Source organism: Helicoverpa armigera, chromosome 14 (assembly GCF_030705265.1).
Source record: "Helicoverpa armigera isolate CAAS_96S chromosome 14, ASM3070526v1, whole genome shotgun sequence".
NCBI lineage: Eukaryota > Metazoa > Arthropoda > Insecta > Lepidoptera > Noctuidae > Helicoverpa > Helicoverpa armigera.
Genome location: NC_087133.1, coordinates 10,271,542 through 10,294,268, shown reverse-complemented (window position 1 = coordinate 10,294,268; position 22,727 = coordinate 10,271,542). Strand labels below are relative to the sequence as shown.

Below are 22,727 nucleotides of genomic sequence, written 5' to 3'. Positions count from 1 at the left end.
TCATCATGTAGGTCAATTGCCGTCCATTGTTGAATGTAGGTCCCTAGTCTAAGTTGTCTTGCACTTACTTCTTAATCTTCTCGTCAATCTCAATTTAAGAATATTTCTGACAATAACAAACAGTAGATAAAACTCAACTAATATTTTTCAATTTTCTCTACTGATATGAAGTTCAAAATTGACCAAACTTTCCAATATAGCAAAAATATTGGACTTCTTACTCGAAAGTTCCTTGAAAGTTAAGAGTTATTTTTAAATGTACTAGATCAGAAATGGATAGTCTGCAACTTCTGACAGTTTCGAAAGCTGAAAATTAGTTATGCGGACTCGGGACTGCTAACTTTAACGGACACTTCAATGTTGTTGTAATAACTCATAGTTACAGCAGACATCAAATATTATGATACAATTTGTTCTAAAGTTGTTGCATTAAAAGCTTTAAGAATCAACAAGGCGACATTTTTGGTCCTCCTATCCAATTCACTTGCGTTGATGAACTTGTTTTCATTTTTATTTTAAAAGTTTTAACCATAAGGACACCAGATTTTTTGGTACTCCCGACTTACTTGCGTTGATGAACTGGTAGGTTCCTGTGAAGAGCGTAGGCGGCGTGTACATTTTGTCTGTGTAGAAGGAGAGTGCGACGGCGCGATGCAGCGAGACGCGGCGCCGCGGCGGGATGGGCCCGCAGTACCGCCCGCCGAACGCCGAGTTGACCAGCTCGCCCGCCTCCAGCGACGCCATCTCCGAGTAGATGTCCATTGACTCGTGCATGCATCTGTACAAGAAGGTAATCTTCTAGTAAGAAGTCTGTCATTGTTCAAATAAAAAAAGGCCAATGTATTGTTAACATTTTGAACAACGCGACGACTGCATTTATTTTTATTCGGGATATAAATGATCTTTTTGTGACTAAACAATGTATCCTTCAGCATACATTTGATCACAAAGTCATCAACAAAATGAACATCATGAGTTCAGCGAAATACATCAAGCGATATCCAAGTCAAGGTTCCCGGAAAAGTTTGACCTAATTTCTAAGTCTATACTCATAAATAATAGTATTGGTAGAAAACATGTTTGTGTCTTTAATAATGAGGGAGGTTATACTCACGCTGGTAACTCGCCCACAGCGGCTCCACTGCAAAACAACAAATAAATGAGCGGGAAAGTCAAACAACATATTATGATCTGAAGGCGCCTCGTATACCTAAGTATTCCACACATATGTATGTGAGAAGAGTTTATTTGATTCGCTTTGTTGAAGTTGTTGATTGGAAATACTCAAAGTTAAAAACTTCTATTTCCAAAGTAAAGTTATAAATTGATTCGAAGAGGTGGAAGTTGTGGTAAAACGTCGAACAAAGACGTTCTCGTGCTCTAATTGTAACTCGTGGACTTGTTTCTGTATGTGGTGTCTCACACAGTTTTTACTTTTTACGTCCCACATAAACATTTTTACTATACACTTCAACATGCAGCTTCTACTATGTGAAACTTTACCAGAGCTTAAAGTGAACCTAAAGAAAAGAAATCCAATTTCTTTATATCATTAACAAGTCAATAATTGTCAGTCTTTACTAACTTATCAGCCCTTTTATCGTCCCACTGCTGGGCAGTAGCCTCCTCTTCTTCTTCTTCTTTAAGATTCTGTCAAATAAGAATCCTAATGTCTGTCCTATCTATCGTAAGATCACCAGGTACCTACAACCTAAGCTAAAGAATAAAGGTGTCATACTCTGGCGGCTTTCCCCGGAGGTCGAAGGTGCGGAACTCGACGAGCACCCGCTGCCCCGGAGCAGCCAGGAACGTGTACAGGCACTGGCGGCTGTGGTTGTTCGGATTGATCAGCTCGGGCGCGTGGAACGTTCCGTTGCTCGCGCCGCCTCGGCTCACGAATGTGCGGTCGCACTCTGTGGATAGTTGGGCGTATTAGTACAATAAACTTGTATATTATTGTAGGTTGATGATGATATTTTGAGGGTAAAGGCTCCCTGAGTAAAGGACTTGCCTCTTATCCCATTTTTGGGGTCTGGGAATTATAAAGACCCTACAAAAACTTTCATTGCATTCCGTTTTTTGGAAGCCGGTAGAAAAATAATTATTTACGTTTTTCGAAGTTATTATTATTTGTTCTTCAAGTCAAAGAGCAGCATTTGGCAGCAATGTTTAACTATAGAATAAATAGTTAATTAATCTTAATTTATGATATTTTTGTGTACGTTTCGATTTACTCATTTGCTAGCGGTTTCACAGGCGTCCTGAGGGAACAGATTAACACAAAGCATCTTATGTTCTTTTGTAGATTTGTATCTCTTTGGTGGTGATGATTAAAAGTAGGCAACAATATCGCAGGTAATATAATCTTGGTTTAAAAAGCTTACACTCTCCTAAAATTAAAACGCACATTTTTCAAAAGTTCTATTATATCTGGTAGTGAGATGCCATCACTACGGCTTCGCTGGGCTTTGGCTCTGATTGCATAGACGGATGGAATCTCGGATCTATTATGCATGTGTCATCTCACAATTTTCACTTTGTGAGCGACAATCTATGTTCAAATGAACTTGGTTAGATTGTATGATAAACTGTTGCACCTCTGTTGTACCTCTTATTTATTAACAAAATTGTCACATACTAATATTAAGTATTATAAGAAATGCATCTGGTGTAAATATTGCAACGTTGCACAATCAGGCACCAATCATCAAAAAACTTATTTATATTTAATTAATTTAGAAAAAAAAGAGATTTATCCATCAGAAATACAGCACTAATAAAATATTATGAATGACAGACTTTTAGATACCTACTTAGTTTTAAATACTTCCCATTAAATATTTCTCAACCCAGTAATGACCGCTGCCCGCTACGACGACTACGCTTCGTAGCACGCACAAGTTTCGTAGCAACCGTAGTCATGGCATAAGTTTTTATATCTCTTTGCATTTTATTATTTTAACAATCCCGCTGTCTTTCTATTTCAAACGTATTTTAATACAAGACTATTTTAACTTTTTTTTAATTTTGTCAGAACAGTTTTATGCTTATGTCACCATTTTACAATGTGAAAGAGCCGGGTAACGAAAAGGTCCCCTTTTTGATAAGCCCCCTACGTTCCTGAAAAACTCGCGATAACATATGTCAGAAACAAGCATTGTTAAGTTACAAGTGAATGAAATAACGTTGATAAATCTCGCCATGGAATTTTGTGAAACATGAACAATTGAACATGTTTGCAAAAATAAAGAGTTGCTTTGGATTTTCTTTCAAAATAGTCGCATTAAATCTTTGTAAGATACTTACATTTTAAATCCGTAGTAATACAATTTATTAAAAAAAACTTTAGTTTTCTTTTTAAACTCAAACCTTAAATCTTTAAACATCCCTACATTATCTTACAGCTTAAAACTTTTAACATCCAAGTCTAAAAACCTACACCTGTAGAGATTTAGCACCGAAATAGCCGTCTTTAGCACAACGCTCCGAGCTACATCTCAGAAAGTGAAAAAGTAAAAACTGCTTTCTTGAAAATAGCGGCGGATCTAAAGCATGTTCGCGTCTGAAGGGAAGCAACACTATACGTTATTCTTTGGTAAATGTTCCGAGCTATGCCTTGTTATAACACTTTGAGCAATGTTCATGCGAAATAGCCTAGTTAGGGGAACTTTTTGTCTTCATTTATGAATACGAGATTTGCTGACTGACATGAGCTAGTGACATATTTTATTCCTAAACCTTTATATGTACCAATTATTCAACGTCAAAGTAAGACTTCTAAAATATGTACTAGTACGACAATAAACTATTAATACACAGTCTAACCCCAAAAATACAATGAACAAAACCTTCAACCGCCTGAAATTAACCCTTCCATGTTTTATACACACTGGTCTTTTGTTCGGAGTCGTGTACCGAGTTCGTATCATTTGGTAAATGTCGCCACTACGCTCGACTAGGGTCAGGTCATGCTCAGACTGACTCCTTTTCATTCCAAGCTGTTAAACGGCCATTAAAAGTTTCCCTACCGCTTGGCATACGATGGCCCCGGAAAAGACTAGATTAAGATCATTAGATGAATTTTAGTGAAACGTTTTTAAATGGTGAAAATGAATGATCTATGTAAGTTCAATGTGAAGTCTCAAAGACATATATTCCCGGTTAAAACATAACACACACTTGCCGAAGAATTGCCGTTACGAAATAAATTAAATGAACACATACAATAACATCATGATTACGTATAACAAACACACATCACATGCTCGGGTTGTACATCAAAACAAAAACACATCTAAACAATGGAAGTTCCCAAATCGCGCTCTGAGTGGTTGCGACAGCAGAATAGCGTCGGCAAACGTGAAACGTTCTTTATCGAAAATGGGATGGCGGTGATAGGAATCTACATTGTGCCAGGGTGTAACACCTATTGGAAATACGCCAGTTATAATGTTTTCCATTTGCTGGCCGTCCACACTTTCTGTTTCGTATCAATTTCAATTTCGTTTCAGGTAAAAAGTGCTGCGAATATGTTGTGTCGGCGAAAATTTAATTTCATGCGGAGTTTTCGGGTCGCTCGATCAATTTGCCACGGGAATGGAGGCTTAGTGACTGGTTGTGCGGGACATATATTAGTGCAGTGTCGTGACATAACTATGGGCGCTAGAATAAGATCTCTGGACAAAATGTTTGATGATGGTATGATGCAAACACATGTCATGGTATTGATGAAGAGTAGTTTTTGATAAAGTGTAATTTCTTACCAATTATATTTTTTTGTAAAGTAGAATACTCAAAAACATATTAATCTGTAAAAATCATAATCAATCTGCAACGATTATCTAACTCAATAAACATAAATTTTGAAATACCGTTCTCTTCTCAAAGCCTATGAAAATATTTTGCTTCTTCGAGATCTTATTGTAGCGTATTGTTTATTTATTATTAGAAGACGTACTTGGAAGTTTAGTTGGCGAGGGCTCAGCGAGCGACGCGCGGCTCGAGAGCTCCGTGGTCTCTCCCGCGAGCACTGCACAGAAATAACATCTAGTTATTTGTAAGGACCAACTTATCATAAAACTTCTTTTAAAAACTATTTCTCAAAGTTAAAAAAACTTGAGAAGTAACCCCTGGCACTATGAAGTTCAGTAATTAATTCACGGCGCCATATTCCCGACCTGCACTCGACAGTACTCCACATAACTTGATGAAGTATTCTCACACGAGCTGTCAAGAATGCACAAATTCGAGCAACTTTATCAACGTCTCGGTGTTTTAACGTTCAACTTTATGAAGCTTTCAGTTAAATAACAAACTACCTGCACATTTACCTATACAAGTACCAATGTATTATGAAAATACGATACACTAAGTTCATTTTATACGGGAGTGTATTTTGTTCGTTGTTGATAAATCTTATAAATCTAATGTGGCATTGAGAACAATGACAAATATCAACACAATTTATTGTGAACAAATAAATTAGATGGCGCGAGATACGCCGTTTGCGACGAATACGTTCCTATTATGTCTTTACATTTGCAAAGGTAATGGAAGAGAGTACCTCATGTATCTTTTTAAATGTATGAAGAAAGATTATTTCGGAGAGTATACGTCTGGAGTGTAGCGGCTCATAATGTAAAGAAATTACGTTGCTGAAACGGAGTTTTCATTCTGTGTTTTCACTCATTTTCTGCCGTAATGACTTAGAGCAACTGAATTTGAGCTTCCAGTCAAAAAGACGAAGCAAAGAGCATTAAACAAATATTTTGTAAATAAGTTTATGTATAATAATATTAATTAAAAGCCACATTTGACAGTTTAAAATAGCACAACTCAATCAAACGTCTAAGTTCAGCAATAAATCATTCCCAAAGCGGCAGATTAGAATCCTTCAACGATAAATTGTCGCTAAACTTTGATAATACCGCTACCACAGACTAGAGATTGTGTTGTTAATAGACAGGGCGGGCTGTGGGCTGTATATCTGTAGATCTGGCTACAAACTAGACCGGTGTCCGGCCGCGGGAAAGTTCGCCAATTACTTGAGCTAAGCCAGATGTATGGTCCACCGCAAATGCTGAAGTTTAGGAAAATGTATGTGAAGTAAATAGGTAATTTGTATAATGTTTGTAATAGCATAACGCCGACGCCGACACTTCGTGTGCATTAGTGTTAAGTAGTTTATATGAAATATGTATTAGTATATGATTTAATGTTATAATATTTATGTATAGTGTTTTCTATGGGCCTTGATGCCTGATTTAAATAAATAAATAAAAAAAATAATGAGTAGTAACGTATTAAACTTGGCTTTACTTAAGTTTTGTATACACATATTCATCGATCTCAGTGGCGTGCACTTGGAGAGGCCTATGTCCAGCAGTGGACTGCGATAGGTTGATGATGATGATGATGATGACACATATTTATGTTATGTTTATTATATTTATTATTTTAGAGAAAGTCCTGCTGATGTATGAGGGCTGCTCAAGATCGAAATGGTTGGTGCTCATTGAGGAAGACCTACGGAGTGCAATAATGGCAATAAGCGATTTCTTTCAGTTTAAATTAGTCCCAATAAAACACTGAATGAATATTCAACGAACTGTAGCACAGCGTTTGGGATGGACTCTTTGGACGTAACTCATAGATTTCCTGGATGTTTTAAGGTTTAGGTTTATCTTATTTCGAATTCCGAATAACACTGAATTTAAGGCGTATTTAGTTTAATTTCTTGCCGACTGTGACTGTGTGAATAACAAGAAAGTTATTCTTAATCCCTGATCAATAAATGGTATGGCCTGCAATTACTCTAATTAAATATTTATGAAAAATTTACAACGGTTGAATCGATTATCTTGCTCATTATCCTGCAGTCTACAAGGTATAATGAAGCATTTAACTTACACATCACACGCCGAGGTGTTGAGTGTGAGCGACATAATCGGGTCACACTACCGCAAATTAATAAAATAATTGCATGAACTGATTTCAGTGTTATCCTCCCATTTCATTGACAAAATATTTAATGAGATAGTGGTATATCTGATATATTCTTTCTATAAATGGAGTTATTATAATTATGACTTTTTTTGTGGTGTTAATCTGCACTTTACATAAATCTAGTTCTTCATCAATTTTAACCTCTTTGGGACATGACCATATTTCAATTTTCTATTCTTATTATTTAACACCCGTCTAATAGTTTGTCTTTCTACAGTTCCATAGCTTTCCTATAGCCATAAAACTTTAGCCACCACAAATCTCCCTCAAACCGGCAAACTCGATCGTCACAATTAGCGGAGTTCCAAAATGTTTGGTCATTACCGTGCGGCATACATGTGTGCATCTTCACACACAACTCGAACACACGGCACAACTTACGGAGTATTAGTTAGCGACAAACACGAGTTGGGAAGCTGTAACTAGACAGGTTTGCTGCAGATACTGGTTTCTCTATTTAAACTATCTTTTCATCCCACCATCTCGGAAAGAGTAGTTTTACTATTTGGTATCTGAGCGCAAAAACCGTTTTTATCCTCTAGAGCGGCAAAGTGATTTGAATTTAGAACATCTTGTGCAATACTCCATTTGTGACAATCTTGATAAGACTTTTCAAACAAATACATATTAAATAATTAAAATACTGCTTAAAATAATTATTCAATTAATTAAGTAATTTTTATTATTGTTTTTACATAGATTTTTAACCTCGTTTCATTTTTAAACTGCGTTTTCAAATAAATGAACTTTAATACGTACTTCTATTTAATTTGATACTCATATGTGCGCGCCATTTTGGTTTTTTGCAATTAGTAATTTCCTCGATGAGGTGGGATGAAAAGTTACGTGTTGCACTCGAGTGCAAAGATTTTTCACCTTGTGCTCTTTTGATTCCCTCGCTATCGCTCAGGATTCTAATTATTGAAACACTCGCTACGCTCGTGTTTCAATTTTAGAATCCTTCGCTTGCTCGGTCATCAAAATTGAGCCCGCGGTTAAAAAGCAACTTTGCACTCTTGTATAACAAATAACTATTTTTATCTTATACTTTTCCAATATTTGACTTACAAAGTAGCAGGTTTCCTGTAGCCATAAAACTTTAGCCACCACAAATCTCCCTCAACCCGGCAAACTCGATCGTCACAATTAGCGGAGTTCCAAATGTTTGGTCATTACCGTACGGCATACATGTGGCACATCTTCACACACAACTCGAACATACGGCACAACTTACGGAATATTAGTTAGCGACAAGCACGAGTTGGGAAGCTGTAACTAGACAGGTTTGCTGCGGAAATGTGTTTCATGATGTATGTTTTGTGGGTACCTACATTCTACATATGTACGTATATAAGTATAATATAGTAAGTAAATCTACTACTGGCAACTACAAGAGTCAAGAACTGCCAACACCCTGTTTGTCAATTTACACGACTTTAAAAACCAGTTAAGTACATAAATCGAAGTACGTAAGTTTATGAAATAAACTTTTAAACAATAAAGATACTAATACAAAAAATACGAGTAACAACTAATAATGTATTATTATAATATAAAGAGTAAGTTTGATTCTGAGAATTGTTTATTCCATACTTCTAGAATAAGTGGGAATCTAAGAAGGAAAATACAGAATTGTGATATTTAAATTTTCTGTCCTGAATTTGCAAAATGCAACGGCAAACTTAACACCAAGTGTTCGGCATTTTGCCAAGCTATCACATACAAGTTGTTTGAACGGCTTTATTTAGGGGTACTTTTTATTAAGAATACTAGCTTTCGAATGCGGTTTCATCCGCGCCCCGTAATTGTTTGCCATATCCGGATGGTGACAAAAACTATCTTATGCCCTTTTCCCGAGTCAACGCTACTACCGTTTGAACGGTTCAGTCATTCTTGAGTTATATATAAGTAGTGTAACTAACACGACTTTCTTTTATATGTATGTATAGATGTATAGATAGATATATAAATTTTCTTTAGTAAAAGACATATTCAGCTTACGACGTGGCATGCGACGTCAAACTAATAGTGATGTTCGATCGGCTCAGAAGTGCCGAATGTTAGTTAGTGACAGAAATAGGCCGCGCCGATAACAAGACGCCAGCGACATCGACAGCGGCCTACATTCTGACACAGTTCTGACGTTATTTTGTTTAAGCGATCATAGCTTTTAACTAGATCCACCCTTTTAAAGTTTCGTCCAGTATCTAAGTCACAGAGTTAGGTACATTTTAGGTAACCGATCTCTTTTTTGTCGAGGTTAAAGGTTTTTAAAGATCCCGCTCCTCAAAATACAGAGTATTTTCCAAAAGGGGAGATTATAAGCCCAAATTCTTTTGTAGCCTAGATACGTATGTTACCACATTATCCTCCAGAAACCACATAAAATACAGCAAAAGCTCTCACACCGCAAAAAGACAAAAAAAAACAGCTTAAAAGTATAATACCCTACATGTGGCAGCTAAAAGTTCTACTTCAGCCAGCTGGGAAGTTTAAAAAGTTAATACAAAGGGCACTAATGGCCGCATACATACTGAGAGTACGTTACACCTACAGCGTGACGTCACCGCTTCCTGGTTGGGACAACCGCGCTAACTTTGTTGTCGGACGTGCATCGACGTTTCCGCGGTAAAAGCTCTATGCTATACGGTACTAGGTAGGTGGCGTATGGATAGTGTGTTTTGTACCTATCCATGTAGGTAGAGGTTGCAAATAGGTTTTAGTACTTAGCAAATACAACTTTACGCTGACGATTTCACAAATTAACACGGATTAGTTAAAAAAGAGTATTTTTATTTATTTATTATTTCAGCAATGTACAGTTTTAACAGTAATCAATTTGGGTGTAGGTATTATAAAATCATTCAATCTCAATAATTGCGATATTTTTGCAATGCAATACATTTAAATCACGGTATACCTAAGCTTCGTAAATAAACTGGTCAATCCAGTTGTCCATAGTGGCAGTTACTAATAATTACTTATTCATATTTTGCAAAAGAATCCAGTCTAGACGGGGACTGGACAAGTGTAAAATACCAGTTTTGCTCCCCTCCGTTAAAATCGGACAGATGGTTGAAATCAATTGCGGGCTATGAGATTTAGTTCACACGTTCTGTTTTGTACAGTTAGGTAATGATTAGTGTAATTTATATATTTTTTTATTTTATCGGATGTAGAAAAAATACGCAAAGGCGAGTTGTAACGGTGACTTTGCATTAGATACATTCTTTAAAGTTATTTTACTTCAGTCTTACCTAATAATGTTATTTCTATACCAGATTATATTTCAATTATTTATCACTCACTAAGACAGGTCTTCCTTTTCGAACAAGTTCACTATATTTATTTTTCAAAAACTTATCGCCTACATGATATCAAACACAAAACATTTTGTGATTTCAGAAGAGTTCATATGTACAGCGCCATCTATTTATTAAACGGAAAATTAAATAGCACTTATTCAGTACAGCACAGTGTATCAACCTCATTAACTCCAAAAATAATCTTTCGCATAGTACATTCCGAAAATTAAACGTGCTAAGCTGTTTTTTCAACGTTACCAATATTTGTTTCTGGTCAATTTCACGGGAGGATTAATAATATTATGACGTCACAATCCAGGTCGCATGACTGAACGCAATTTCAATTCAAATTCGTATTGTATCCAAATCACTCATTTTAATTTGCGGTTTATTTAGACCTCATTTGTTAGCTATGCGTATGATTTTATAACTGTTTTGGACGTTAATATGCCCACAAAATTAAATTGTTTGATTTATTATTCAGGGAATTACGGAATTTGAGTAAATATTTCCTGCATGTTATTAACAAATTAGTTACACTTTGACTCCATTGTTATTTCGGTAAACTGTTACGTATATTTCTACAATTTTTTTTACTAAAGTGCAGCGTAAAATCTGGCATAAAATAAGCTTTGAAACAAACAGTTAAATCTGTTCAGTCAACACTCAACAGTAATTAATTAATGATCAAACTTCTTTGCGATGAAACCCTCGATTTATCATAATTTGCAACGTCATCTCCCCTATTTCCATGATCAATTTAAAATGAGGAAAGGGTTGAGCGCTTCTAAAATTTTCCCGTGAAAAGTAGGATATAAATAAGAGAATAAACGACATAAGTCTTACAATTCTAAGCATTTTAAATACACATTTAATGCTCTAGTGAGCAAATATACACGTGCTTCTCTCTTTTAAGAATTCATTAAAATAATTACGCTAAACATAAAAGAAACATACACGAAGAAAAAAATCTGTAGTGTGGTAATGTCGGAGAATTTTATACAAAATGGCTGCCATTTAAATAAAGAAAAGAGGTTCCCAGCTGCGACTGCGGTGCAGTCATTAAATAAAGTGATCCAATTTCCAAGTTTTTGTACATCGAAAATGCATTTTTACTTTGAAACGTATTTAAATACTCTAAAGGAAATAAGAGGGAAGGGGAGTAGAGAAAGGCACATTTTAAAACTTCTGTTTTTTGCAACAATAGCTACCTAAAATCGGGAAAGTAAGTAAATATAACGTTTTACCTAAAGGTTTCTAAAAGTCAAGGTTGGAGATATACTAGATTTTGCACTTCCCTGGCAATTTGAACAGGGATGAAATGACGGTCATCTCGAACCCAATATTTGGATGGGAATCGCTGACATACAGTGAACCATAACTAAGTTAGTTTACTGTGAAAGCTTCAATCGAACCTTCTATAATACTCTTAACGTACAGCCTTTAAACATTGGAAATACTAGCCCCGTCACAGAGACGATGATCGGAGCAAAATTCTAACAAATATTTACCTCGGGTTTGATCGAATTAGGGATGAGTCGGCGGTGTATGAAAACGCCTGGTCTTATCAGGCTGTTAGAAGGGTTCCGTGGTATCCGGGCGCAAAATGTCGTCATATCCGAAAGCTAGGCGTTAGTTTGAAACAAGATAAGAGTGAGATTCAAAAGATCGCCTATGTTAGGTATATGAAATGGATTTGCCTTCTGGTTTGAATTTGTCCTTCGTTTCTTCGTGGAATTTCTCCCAAAAATTAAGATAGTTTTAAAGATTCTGTTCTTCAAAACTTATCAAGCTCTATCAACATAAATTTTGCAGTAATGGCATAAATCTTGACGTATTTGTAAACCACAAAGACTTGGGAAGGCGATGTGTCCGTCTTTGAATGAATGCCCCAACCATCTTTAGAGGGATGTCCCACAATGAGTAAATATTTAATTAATTTGCCTACCTTTATAATGACTAATTAACTAACCGTTTGCCCTCCTTATTTATTTATCCCTTTCCTTTCTTCCTTCCTAGCTATTTCTATTACTTAGTGATTTTTAATTTACTCGAAAATGCCGCATGAAGACGCAAAAATGCATAAGTAGAGATAGTTCTCTCATCCTACCATCTCAGAAAGGCCATCAAACACCTGACTGTCGGATGTGACCATAAACACAAGATGTATTGTCTCGACTCGTTAATTATATTATCCGAATGCGGGATGACGGGTGTGGCGAACAATGACTGATATTGTCTGATCTGAATACACAATACATTGATGCAAACATAATCGTTGCAATATATAACTATGACGGGCTCGAGATGTTTCATCAATCTATCGTCTATCAAGTAGCAATGTCTGATCGATAAGATTATTACGTGAATTTTGTCTCTGAGCACAGTTGCTATGTATCGTGGTACAAAAAAAGACTTCAGCATTTTGATCGAAAAGTTCAAGGGATATTTATTAAGTAAAAGATAAGATTATAAATCAAGACACATGAGGAAGACCCCATAAAACCTCCCTCTTATACGACCAGCGATTCGAACCACGAACCACAGGCGTCTAACATAACCGGCGAATCGAACGCGGAACCACAGGCTATGCCTGAAGACATACAAGCAGTCTTTCCTGCCATAACATAAATACTAAGAAATACACCTACCTACCTACATAATTAGTATTTGAATGCTGTACACTGGAGGCCGTAAATATGTAAACACGAGAAAGTCCCGCACTTAGGACACGGGAGAGCTTAGCGGAGTTACACTCGTCAACGTGAGTAATACTCGTATGTATTCGCTGAATTAATTTACAAGAAACTCCACTGTTTTATGTATAGTATGTTCTTTAAATAACTTAGAATAGGAATAAGGAATGGCGTGTTTGAATTGAGCTTTGTACGGCGATATTGGGCCATATCCTTTGACTTCAGGTGTCAGCAACCAATTGGAGAATTGCATTGGAGGTATACAGGCATACATAGATGTAAAATCCAGCAAACTTTTCTCAGCTAATGTAGTGCAGGAAGAAGTGTTCCAATAAGAAAAAAATATCAGTTTTAGATAGCCATTTTATATACAGGAAGGTTTTTTTATACAGGCGCGGTGTAGTTCCCAATTGCCACGGGACGGGGGTGGAAAAACCATCGATGGAAGCTTGTAACGTGTTTCATAATGAAAGAAAAACAACATCAAAGCTTAAATATGTTCGTTAATAACATAGTTGACAGCAGGTGTTAATGCTACGATAACACGGCTTCATTAAACTACCATATCTATTCATCGCGTTATTATCAGCTCAACTAACACTTATAGATACTGACAGAATTATCACCCGTCCACCCACATTAATATAACACAGTTCCCCGAATTTATTAGGCATGTTTGCAATAGCAACATAATTGATTAGTGGGTGTTTAGGGTCGTTGAATATCAACATAATATAGAAGGATTATTAATGATACCTTTACTTTTAGCCACGGCAAAAATCATCAAATGTTCCCGCTGTGGGTTAACAGCGGTGAGGTAGTGTCAGACTTTTGACTAAAAATCCGTCGTGTTCCTTAGTAGGTCTTTTACGTACCAGGACCGCGGTAACTCTTTCGAACAATCCCGCAGCCCTGGCGGGCCTCCGCCCATATTAATGATACCTAATTTTAACTTTAAACTTAAAAAGTTTAGTGATAGAGCTACATTAGTTCTTCTTTTTTCAAATTGCAACTAAAGCCTGAAGGCGTTTTCAGGCCTTTTGTATAAAACCGCACCCGTGCTCGCTTAACGCAGTTGTTAAAGCCACCACGCAAGCCGAATATTGCTATCATAAGCTAATTTTTGTTCACTAGTAAATACACATTGTCATTGGGTATAGCCAGGAATGGGAACATTTAAAAACTTTAAAAAGTTGAGATGGGTATTACAGACTTCCATCTTCACCCAGCCATCGTCCACTCTGTAAGCGACTAAACAGGATGAATGAATCCCTCTCTTTCTATATGAGACTCTTATCTATACTCTCATCTATAAAAACAAATCAAACAAAGTTATACGAGTAGAGATACTTATGCCCTCGGATATTAAAGGTACACTGGACCAAAAATATAACCCTTTCGGCTTTTATGTCCGGACGGCGTGGAACTGTCACAAATATAATTTATTAGCTAAGAAATTATACGCAATACAGTGCGACATTGCGCACAGGACGACTGGGATAAATTGGTACCTTTTAAGAGCTACTAGAAATACTACATATATTTCAAGTTACTGTAAAAGTATGAAATGTAAGATTGTTCTTCAGACATATAAGCTAAATTGCTCGATCGTCTAAAGACCCACTAAGTGAAGTAAACTATTCACTTCAAATAAGGTTAAGCTAAAAGTTATGTTGTCGGTAGTAAGGCAATGATCAACAAAAATAATTTAGGTGGAAATAGATGAAAGTCTTACTACAAGTCAATCTACAGAATCATCCACATTGTCGGTCTATGCCAAACTAGGCGAGCCAGCATCTAATCCTTTGATATCCACTTCAATACTGCTGAATATTGCTATTTTACTGTCTGTCTGTATTTCACCAGGTTGTATTCCTATTTTATTGAAGCTCGGCAAACAGTGCTGGGTACCTATTGAGTAACATCTCGGATAAGTTACTGTAACAAAAGAATTGATGATACCTTTAGAAGTGTATCCATCTACTTAGGAAGCTATAATATTTCGCTGCTAGAATTTGCAACATGAACTTAATATAACTTTGCAAATAAGCAGGTACCTAAATATTTTATTGCTAGGATTTGTTCTGATATTGGGGGAAAGTTTGTGTTGAATACATTCGACGTAAGATTTTTGTGATAAAGGCAAGACTCGTGTTCATATCGAACTGCTTGAAATATTTTGTAAAGTCGATGTAAACATTTATCTGTTTATATTTAACTTTATTTGTATTTTTATGACCAGATTAAATATGTACGAGGATTGATATTAGCCTCATCTATAACTGCTTGACTGTGCTTCAATTCTAATAGTCGGTTCTGACCTGACAAACAAAATAAAAGAGCATCAAAGGGGCGAGATAACACCAAACTCAGTTTCACATGAAACTTTGGTAGGTACACAATAATCTTTCAGACTACACTAGGTACACTATCCACCAGTCTACTCATATATTATGTTTGCGCACCTCACCACAAGTGCGCACAACACGAACAAACAAACGAGCTCAGTTCTATAAGTACATAAGTGGAGTACCGAACTTTTGCTGTGATGATGGTGGTTGGTAACGGGTAAGCCTTGATGTTGTCACAAACTGACAAATTACCAAAACTCAAAATTACCTAATCTGACAAATTACCTAGACTGTCAAAATTACCAAATCTAACAGTGACCCTGTGACGACACGACTAAGTTATTTTTTTTATTTATTTATTTATTTAAAAACATACACACTATCATTACAGTGTAATACCAATTCGATAGTGGTGTCCACAATACCTACACACATACAAAAATAATAAAATTTAACTTAAATCTAACACAAAAACAAAACAAAACAAAACTGGAAAGTTACATAACCATATATAAGAGAGTACATAAAGAAGTACATAAGAGGAGTATATACGGAAGTATATAAGAGAGTACGTAAGGGGAGTACATAAGGGAGTACATAAGGAAGTACATAAGGAAGTACATAAGGGGAGTACATACAAAAGTACATAAGGGGGTACGTAAGGGGAGTACATAAGGCATTAAATAAGGGAGTACATAAGGCATTATAAAAGGGAGTACATAAGGGAGTATATAAGGGAGTACAAAACGAAGTTAGGTTGTATGTGAAAGGTACGTCGGTTTGACAAGTATATTACAATACACGCTTTATGTGTCTATTATCTCTTTCTTACTGGTCTAGTGGTGCGCATTGCTTTATGGATAACTCTTTGTTGGCTATACCTACAGGCCCGCCGTAAGCGGGCGTGCAGCGCGTGCACCGCACGCGGGCGGCACGTCCTAGGGGGCGGCAAATCGAGCGACTTATCACGTTATATTAAAAAAAAAAACAATATCTTTTTACCAATTATTTGATTTCAATATTTCCGAACACAGCAATAGCGCTAAGAATATTACTTACACTGCCGGTTTCAGTTACATCTGTTGATCATTTTCAAAATTAAAAATTATTACATACGATTTAAGATCAACAATTGGCGTAGCGTGGGGGGAGAGAGCAGGGGGGGGCAAATGCCCTGGGCGGCACTATTTAGGGGGCGGCAAAATTAAACCATAATTACGTAATAAAAATATTTTTACTAAAAATAGATGAGTAGATTAGCAATCAAATTTCAGAAAAACCGCCCTCGCTTTGGTCGTCCCCTATCAATTTTGACGGGTTCATCCTTTGCATCCCCAAAAAAATTCGCGCTAGCTGCGCTCGCGCCTCCATGTCAGATATCGCAGTCAGTAGCGGTTTTGTAGGGCGCGTTGGGTGACGGCCCAGGGCGCCGGATATAAGGGGCGCCGCAGGCGCCCCCAACCAATCCTTGATCAGAATGTTACTCCTATTTTTGTTTTAAATTTCATCAAAGATTGCAACTTACAAGAACTGTATCCAAATGTATGGATAGCATCAGGTCCATCTTAACCTATGGCGCAGCGTGTGCGAATAACCCGGGCGCCGCGGGCTCAGGGGCGCCCAAGGCGAATTTGTGTTTAATTCGGCGTTAAATTTGAGAAATTCTCGAAGAAACACTACTTTTATGTCCCAAAACTCAAAAATTTTCGCGCTCGCTTCGCTCGCGGTTTCCTTACTTTGAGCTTCAATTTTTTATCACATATAGCTACTTTTAATGTCCTAATACTCAAAAAAATTCGCGCTCCCTTCGGTCGCGGCTTCTTCAGTTCGCAGTCGCTTTTTACTATAATATGTTTAGGACTTTTAGTGATCCAAAACTCAAAAATTTTCGGGCTTGCTTCACTTTACAGTTGTTTTTATTTTTCAAGATTTTTTTAGTCTACCCTAGCAAAAAGGGAGCGTCCTTTTTAAGTTCTTTTATTAATAAGAAAGTAACATCTAGTTTCCATATGAACTTTCTTATTTACGGTACTACTTTAAGTCCCAAAATTTTAATACATAGGCGCCATCATCAACAAAGAGTTATGTACGTTTGGGCAAAATTTTAAGTAATTTTTGTTTTGAGTTCTAAAATATTACAAAAAATTTCGCGCTCGCTTCACTCGCGCAATCAGAAGGCACATTCACGTGTTTTTGCATTCACCAACCAGCAACCGCTGGTTGAGTTAAAACCGGCACTGATCGCAATTTATCTTTTTTTAATTGTTGAGGCCTTCAATTCCGAAAAAACATTTTTCGCGCACGTCTGTTATAGCTTTTTGTTCACTTTGGCTTTTTATGGTATGTTTACTTCATGAAAACTCTAAGGAATAAATCGCGCTCGCTTCGCTCGCGGCTTCATGTACATTTGCACTTCATTTCTGTGCATATTTTACTTTTTGACTTTGCTTTGTTAATTTATAGTGGTTTTTATTTGTTTTGTGTCCTTAGACTAAATAAATTTCGCGCTCGCTTCGCTCGCGCTTCCTTACATATGAAATATGTCTCATGCGTTGATTTTTTCAACGGGAAACCCACCAAAAATTATTAATAACATATTTTACTGAAATTAAACATTGCTGTAGATAATTTAAGTTCGTTAGTTTAAGTTACCCATAATCTGTTCTAAGCACTTTGATATGCATTATGTTTTTTTACCTATTATTCACAATCTTTCAATACATAGGGGCCACTTGGGTAATGATTGCACTGCATTGATGCCCTAAGCAATTGCTTAGTCTGCTTATGGGCTAACCCAGGACTTCTTAGGTTACTCTAAGACTTGAGCATTTCAAGTAAATAAAAAGTTATGTGTAATATATGTTATGTACTTATTGCAATATTTATGTATCCAAAAGGAAGTGCGTTTTCTGCATAAAGTAAATAACCACTAGAGAGCGCACTCGCCAATTTCTTCTAAGAACACGACTCACCGCTGCGGGCGGGGGGACGCGGCATAATCCGCGGCTACTATTGGTCAGTTCACGGTCGCTACTAAAGGATCGTACTGATCGTAGCCTTATAGTACGCGCAAAATCACTAACATTTGGCGAGCGTCGGGGCACTGTATGCGCAGTCAAGTGGTTTTATAGTCTTTGGTTTTCTGCAATCAGAGCGGTGCATGTACATATTTTTTTCTGTTGGACAAGTAAAATGGATATGAATGGGCGGGTGGGTCCGGACCCCCTGGACCCCCCCCCCCTTATATATTTTTTGACAAAACCCAGTATAATATGTAGTCGTAGGGCGGCATAATCGGTTTTGCACGCGGACGAACAAACAGCTAGCGGCGGGCCTGTATACCTACAGCCATGGTGTGGAAAGCACACAATTGTCCTAAGCATAAAGTCTCTCAGAGAACCTTTAGGTTCATAACGACAACTTCCCAAAATGTTCACACTCCCAAAACGTTCACTTCCCAAAATGCTAATTCCCTAAATGTCTGTTTCCCATTTCGTTCAAAACGACCAATTCCTAAATTGTCCTTTTCTCAAAACGTCACGACTACTCCCAAAACGTCCAGTTAACAAAATGTAACACTTATCCTATATTTTAGCTTAAAAAAACTAAAAGTAACGTTGTATATTCCTTTCAGAGTTATAGTCCTTTAAACAGCCAATGTTGCCGACGTCACATCAATTTCGATGTATTTTAATCAGAGTACCGTTGAAAGAAAGCTGAATTTGCCCACCGAATAATCTTACGGACGTGTTTTATAGTGAATACTAAAGTTCTAATACTAGAACTAAGGTACTTAGATACCAATCTACAGCTTACCTACTCATATATACTAGCACTAGATATCTACTGCTTGTATAAAAATCTGTATCCCCGTTTTTAATTACGACTGGCATCAGTGTCTATCTTGTTGACTGGCTATGAAGAATGAGGAAGAATTATGACGGCACAATGAACGAGCTAGTTTCTTTCCTGCCTACTGTTCTTTGTTTTCCATAGTATAGAAAAACTGGCCAAGTGCGAGTAGGAATCGCAAGAAAGGTTCCGTACCATTATTTAGAAAATGACGTTTGTTGTATGGGAGCCCCCCAAAATATTTATTCTATTCTAGTTTTCAGTATTTCTTGTTATAGCGGCAATAGAAATACATTATCGGTGAAAATTTCAGCTCTCTAACTATCACGGGTTATGAGATACGGGCTGGTGACAGACCGACGGACGGATGGATAGAGGAGCGAAAACAATAGGGTCCAGTTTTACCCTATAGGTGCGGAACCCTAAAAATGAACTATGAAAATAACCAATGTTTGTTTCCTATATTTACAAGGATATCGTTCGTTTTTATTACACCAAAACCCTCTTAGCTACTCTTGACATAACCCTTCGCATTTCGACACGCATGAGTTACAACCGCGCCTTAATTTTTGCCAGAAAAATATATTCCGAGTGTGTTGTACGGATTATGTTATTATGCTGAAAGTTGGCGCCAATATTCTGAGAAATATATCTTAAGATATATATGGAGAAAATATCGGTACAATAGCCTTTATTTCAAAGACGAAGTTTATGATTTTAGAGGTATATTAGGAATACATATTAGATGTGATGTAGATAATTAACTAGTAAAGTTTCTTTATTCATTCTTTTATTTTTCAAATATTATCAATCCAACTACCATGTTTCTGAAACAAACAAATTATGACCACGTGAATTATCACACACGTTCACCCTTGTTTGAGTTCTATTTACACAAAATATTCCAAAACTAACACGCCCATATTTTACCCGACAAAAAGCAAAAGGTATAAGGAAAACTGATGTTGTGTACATGTTAAACGAATCGTCAGGTGAAGGCGTTTCACTAAGTAGGACTGTTATATATTTATACATATACCTATGTGCCTACAGGACACAGGTATTTTTCCTTTGGGGCGAATGGGGGTCCGAACTCCCTTGGATTTATTAACCTACTTATGTATTTACAACTTTTTTCAAAGAGCTTGAAACAAATGCTCCTGTAATTTACGGCACTTATTTGCTAAAACGTTTTGAACAGATAAATATGATTAGGTGGGTTACGTAAGGTTATTAAGTAAGTATTGCTATCAATACTAAACTAACGCGACGAATATGACTACATGGATATGACATTATGATTAGGTGCAATATTTTTTACCCGACTGCTAAGAAGGGTTATGTTTTACCAACAAAGTTCATAGGTAGGTATATGTATACGTATAAAAATTGAATTTATATAATTACCTAGGATATACTACAGCACATACATAGTCACATAAAGCATCCAATCTAAAATTTTTAAGTTCGTGATTTTTCTAACCAAACATTCTATGTAATGTATGTTATTTAAGTTCATCTTCACAACATTCACAAACACAAATAAATCTAAGCCTATCCAACCATATAACTTCGTAACCCACTCGAGCAGTAACTATGTAACACAGCTTTTCCAACTTGAAATATCATATTCCCGAACCTAGAGCCTGATGCCTCGTGAACTTCAACAAGTATACTCCTTTACCTACTGCTACAAAGCTATTACCGTAAAAACCTTCTTATGACCTCAAAAACACGCCCTATAAACGTTTAGAAGATATTTATATAAGGCGACAGGTTTAATATAGGTTGCTCTAAGAGAAAAGTGTCCCTTTCTACTTAAGTAAAGTTCGTATCATCAATTTTGATGTCCATTTTGCGAGTAATTTTTTGAAGTAGCCTCTCTCGGGGATAGGACAATGTTTTTTGTAAAGATTAGATTATGGGAAAGAAAATTTATGTGGACAGTGATTTGTGGCTCTCTCTGCTTGCCACCAATCTTTGTGTGTAAGAGAATAAGCATTGCTTAAAAACATAGCTAGGCGTGCCCATGTGCTTGTAAAGTAAAAGCGCAAATTATGCGCCAATCTTTGCAATACTGGTTCGATTTGAAAAAATATTTCAGTGATAGACAGCCCAATTTTCAAGGAAGGCTTCGCACAAATTTTTATAAAGGTGCGAGAAGTAGTTTGAAATGCTAGTGAGATGAGTGAAAATGCTATCAGAAGCTAGCAAAAAACTAACACTTCAATATCTCCCAATATCTAAAATGTCCAAATAAAAGTGTCAACCGGTACTCACAAATCACACAGTCAATGAACAATTTGCAAATGAACTGTCGGATATTTCCAGTGAAATTGAAATAGTACGAGAGTAAAAGTGAAACCTTTGGCAGCTAGCCAGACGTGCCTGGGTATTTTTACGTTAAACTGTAGGTAACTGAATCTTTGTATATTCTTTTTTCTTCTGAAGTGTGCTGGGATGAAATACATTTGATTTTTTGTGAAAAATACGGCAGTTTTGTAGAATGCGTAGATTTTCAACGTTACATTATAAACAGATTGACACCCGAAGATCCAACAAAATACATATTCTGTCCAAATAGACAATTTTTGTAACAAAACCCATTGCATTCGGAAAACCGAAAAACCATTTTTAACAGCCCATAAAATAAAAAAGCGGCCCATTTATATTTAATTTCTTACCCTCCTTACACAATGATTTAACTAATCATAAATATCGATTTATTTATTAAAAATACTATAAATAAACTAGTAAACATATTGGTGTATGACATCACAACATGGCCGGCGGAAGCTCGGCCATCTTGATTGTGCTCGGCGGATATTGGAGATCGGCGCTCGGCTGTAATTACTGAGATATTGCATCCACTTGTTTATCGACACTGTTACATGTAGTTGTTTGTTTGTGTGTCACACGTATTAAATTGTATGGGGCAACTAAAATTGATCACGAAATTGTGAGCTCTATAAATATGACATGACTATTTCCCGTGGACTCGAGAAAACTCCTTTCACATCCGGATAAATATATAGCCTATAACGTTCTTCAAGGTCTTGCCTATCTTCAAACCAAATCTAATTTTAACTGGTTCAGCTTAAATATAGGAAAACCACACCAAACTTTTATAAGTCATCCGAAAGTGTAAAATCTTTCCGAGCTATTTCCAACCTCAATTTTCTTCAAATCACTGCTGAAGTAAATAATTAGAACATTCCACAAGAACGTGCGCGGACAAGTGTGGTCGGTAACGCGAGATCTAATTAGCAGTAACTCGATCTCATACTTGAGACGAATCTGATTAGTCGTACATCGGTGTCGGATGATGCTATCCCCAATGGATGCTGGTTGAGTCTGCGATGTTATTTACGAGCTGTGTAGATATGAAGAATGCCTACGTCCTTTTTCAGGGTGTGGAGAAGACCTACTTTATTTTATTCAAATCGTGAAAGACAGACAGATGATCCAACCTATCCGTTTTAGTGCAGGTTGAAGAATTTCGTAACAGCAGAGAAATG

At 36.7% G+C, this 22,727-nt stretch overlaps 1 protein-coding gene across 3 annotated transcripts in view; it reads right to left on the bottom strand.

Annotated features, from left to right (window-relative positions):
* Positions 1 to 22,727, bottom strand: part of LOC110375337 (uncharacterized protein) — a 93,576-nt gene that overhangs the window by 14,058 nt on the left and 56,791 nt on the right. For 2 of the 3 annotated variants that reach the window (XM_064037771.1, XM_064037773.1), the window contains exons 4-7: positions 4,958 to 5,029; positions 1,739 to 1,913; positions 1,115 to 1,141; positions 567 to 778 (exon numbers count right to left, since the gene is read on the bottom strand). In XM_064037771.1, the coding sequence (XP_063893841.1) occupies positions 567 to 778; positions 1,115 to 1,141; positions 1,739 to 1,913; positions 4,958 to 5,029 (486 nt within the window). The remainder of the gene's footprint in view (positions 1 to 566; positions 779 to 1,114; positions 1,142 to 1,738; positions 1,914 to 4,957; positions 5,030 to 22,727) is intronic. The other variant, XM_064037772.1, reaches the window with a different exon arrangement.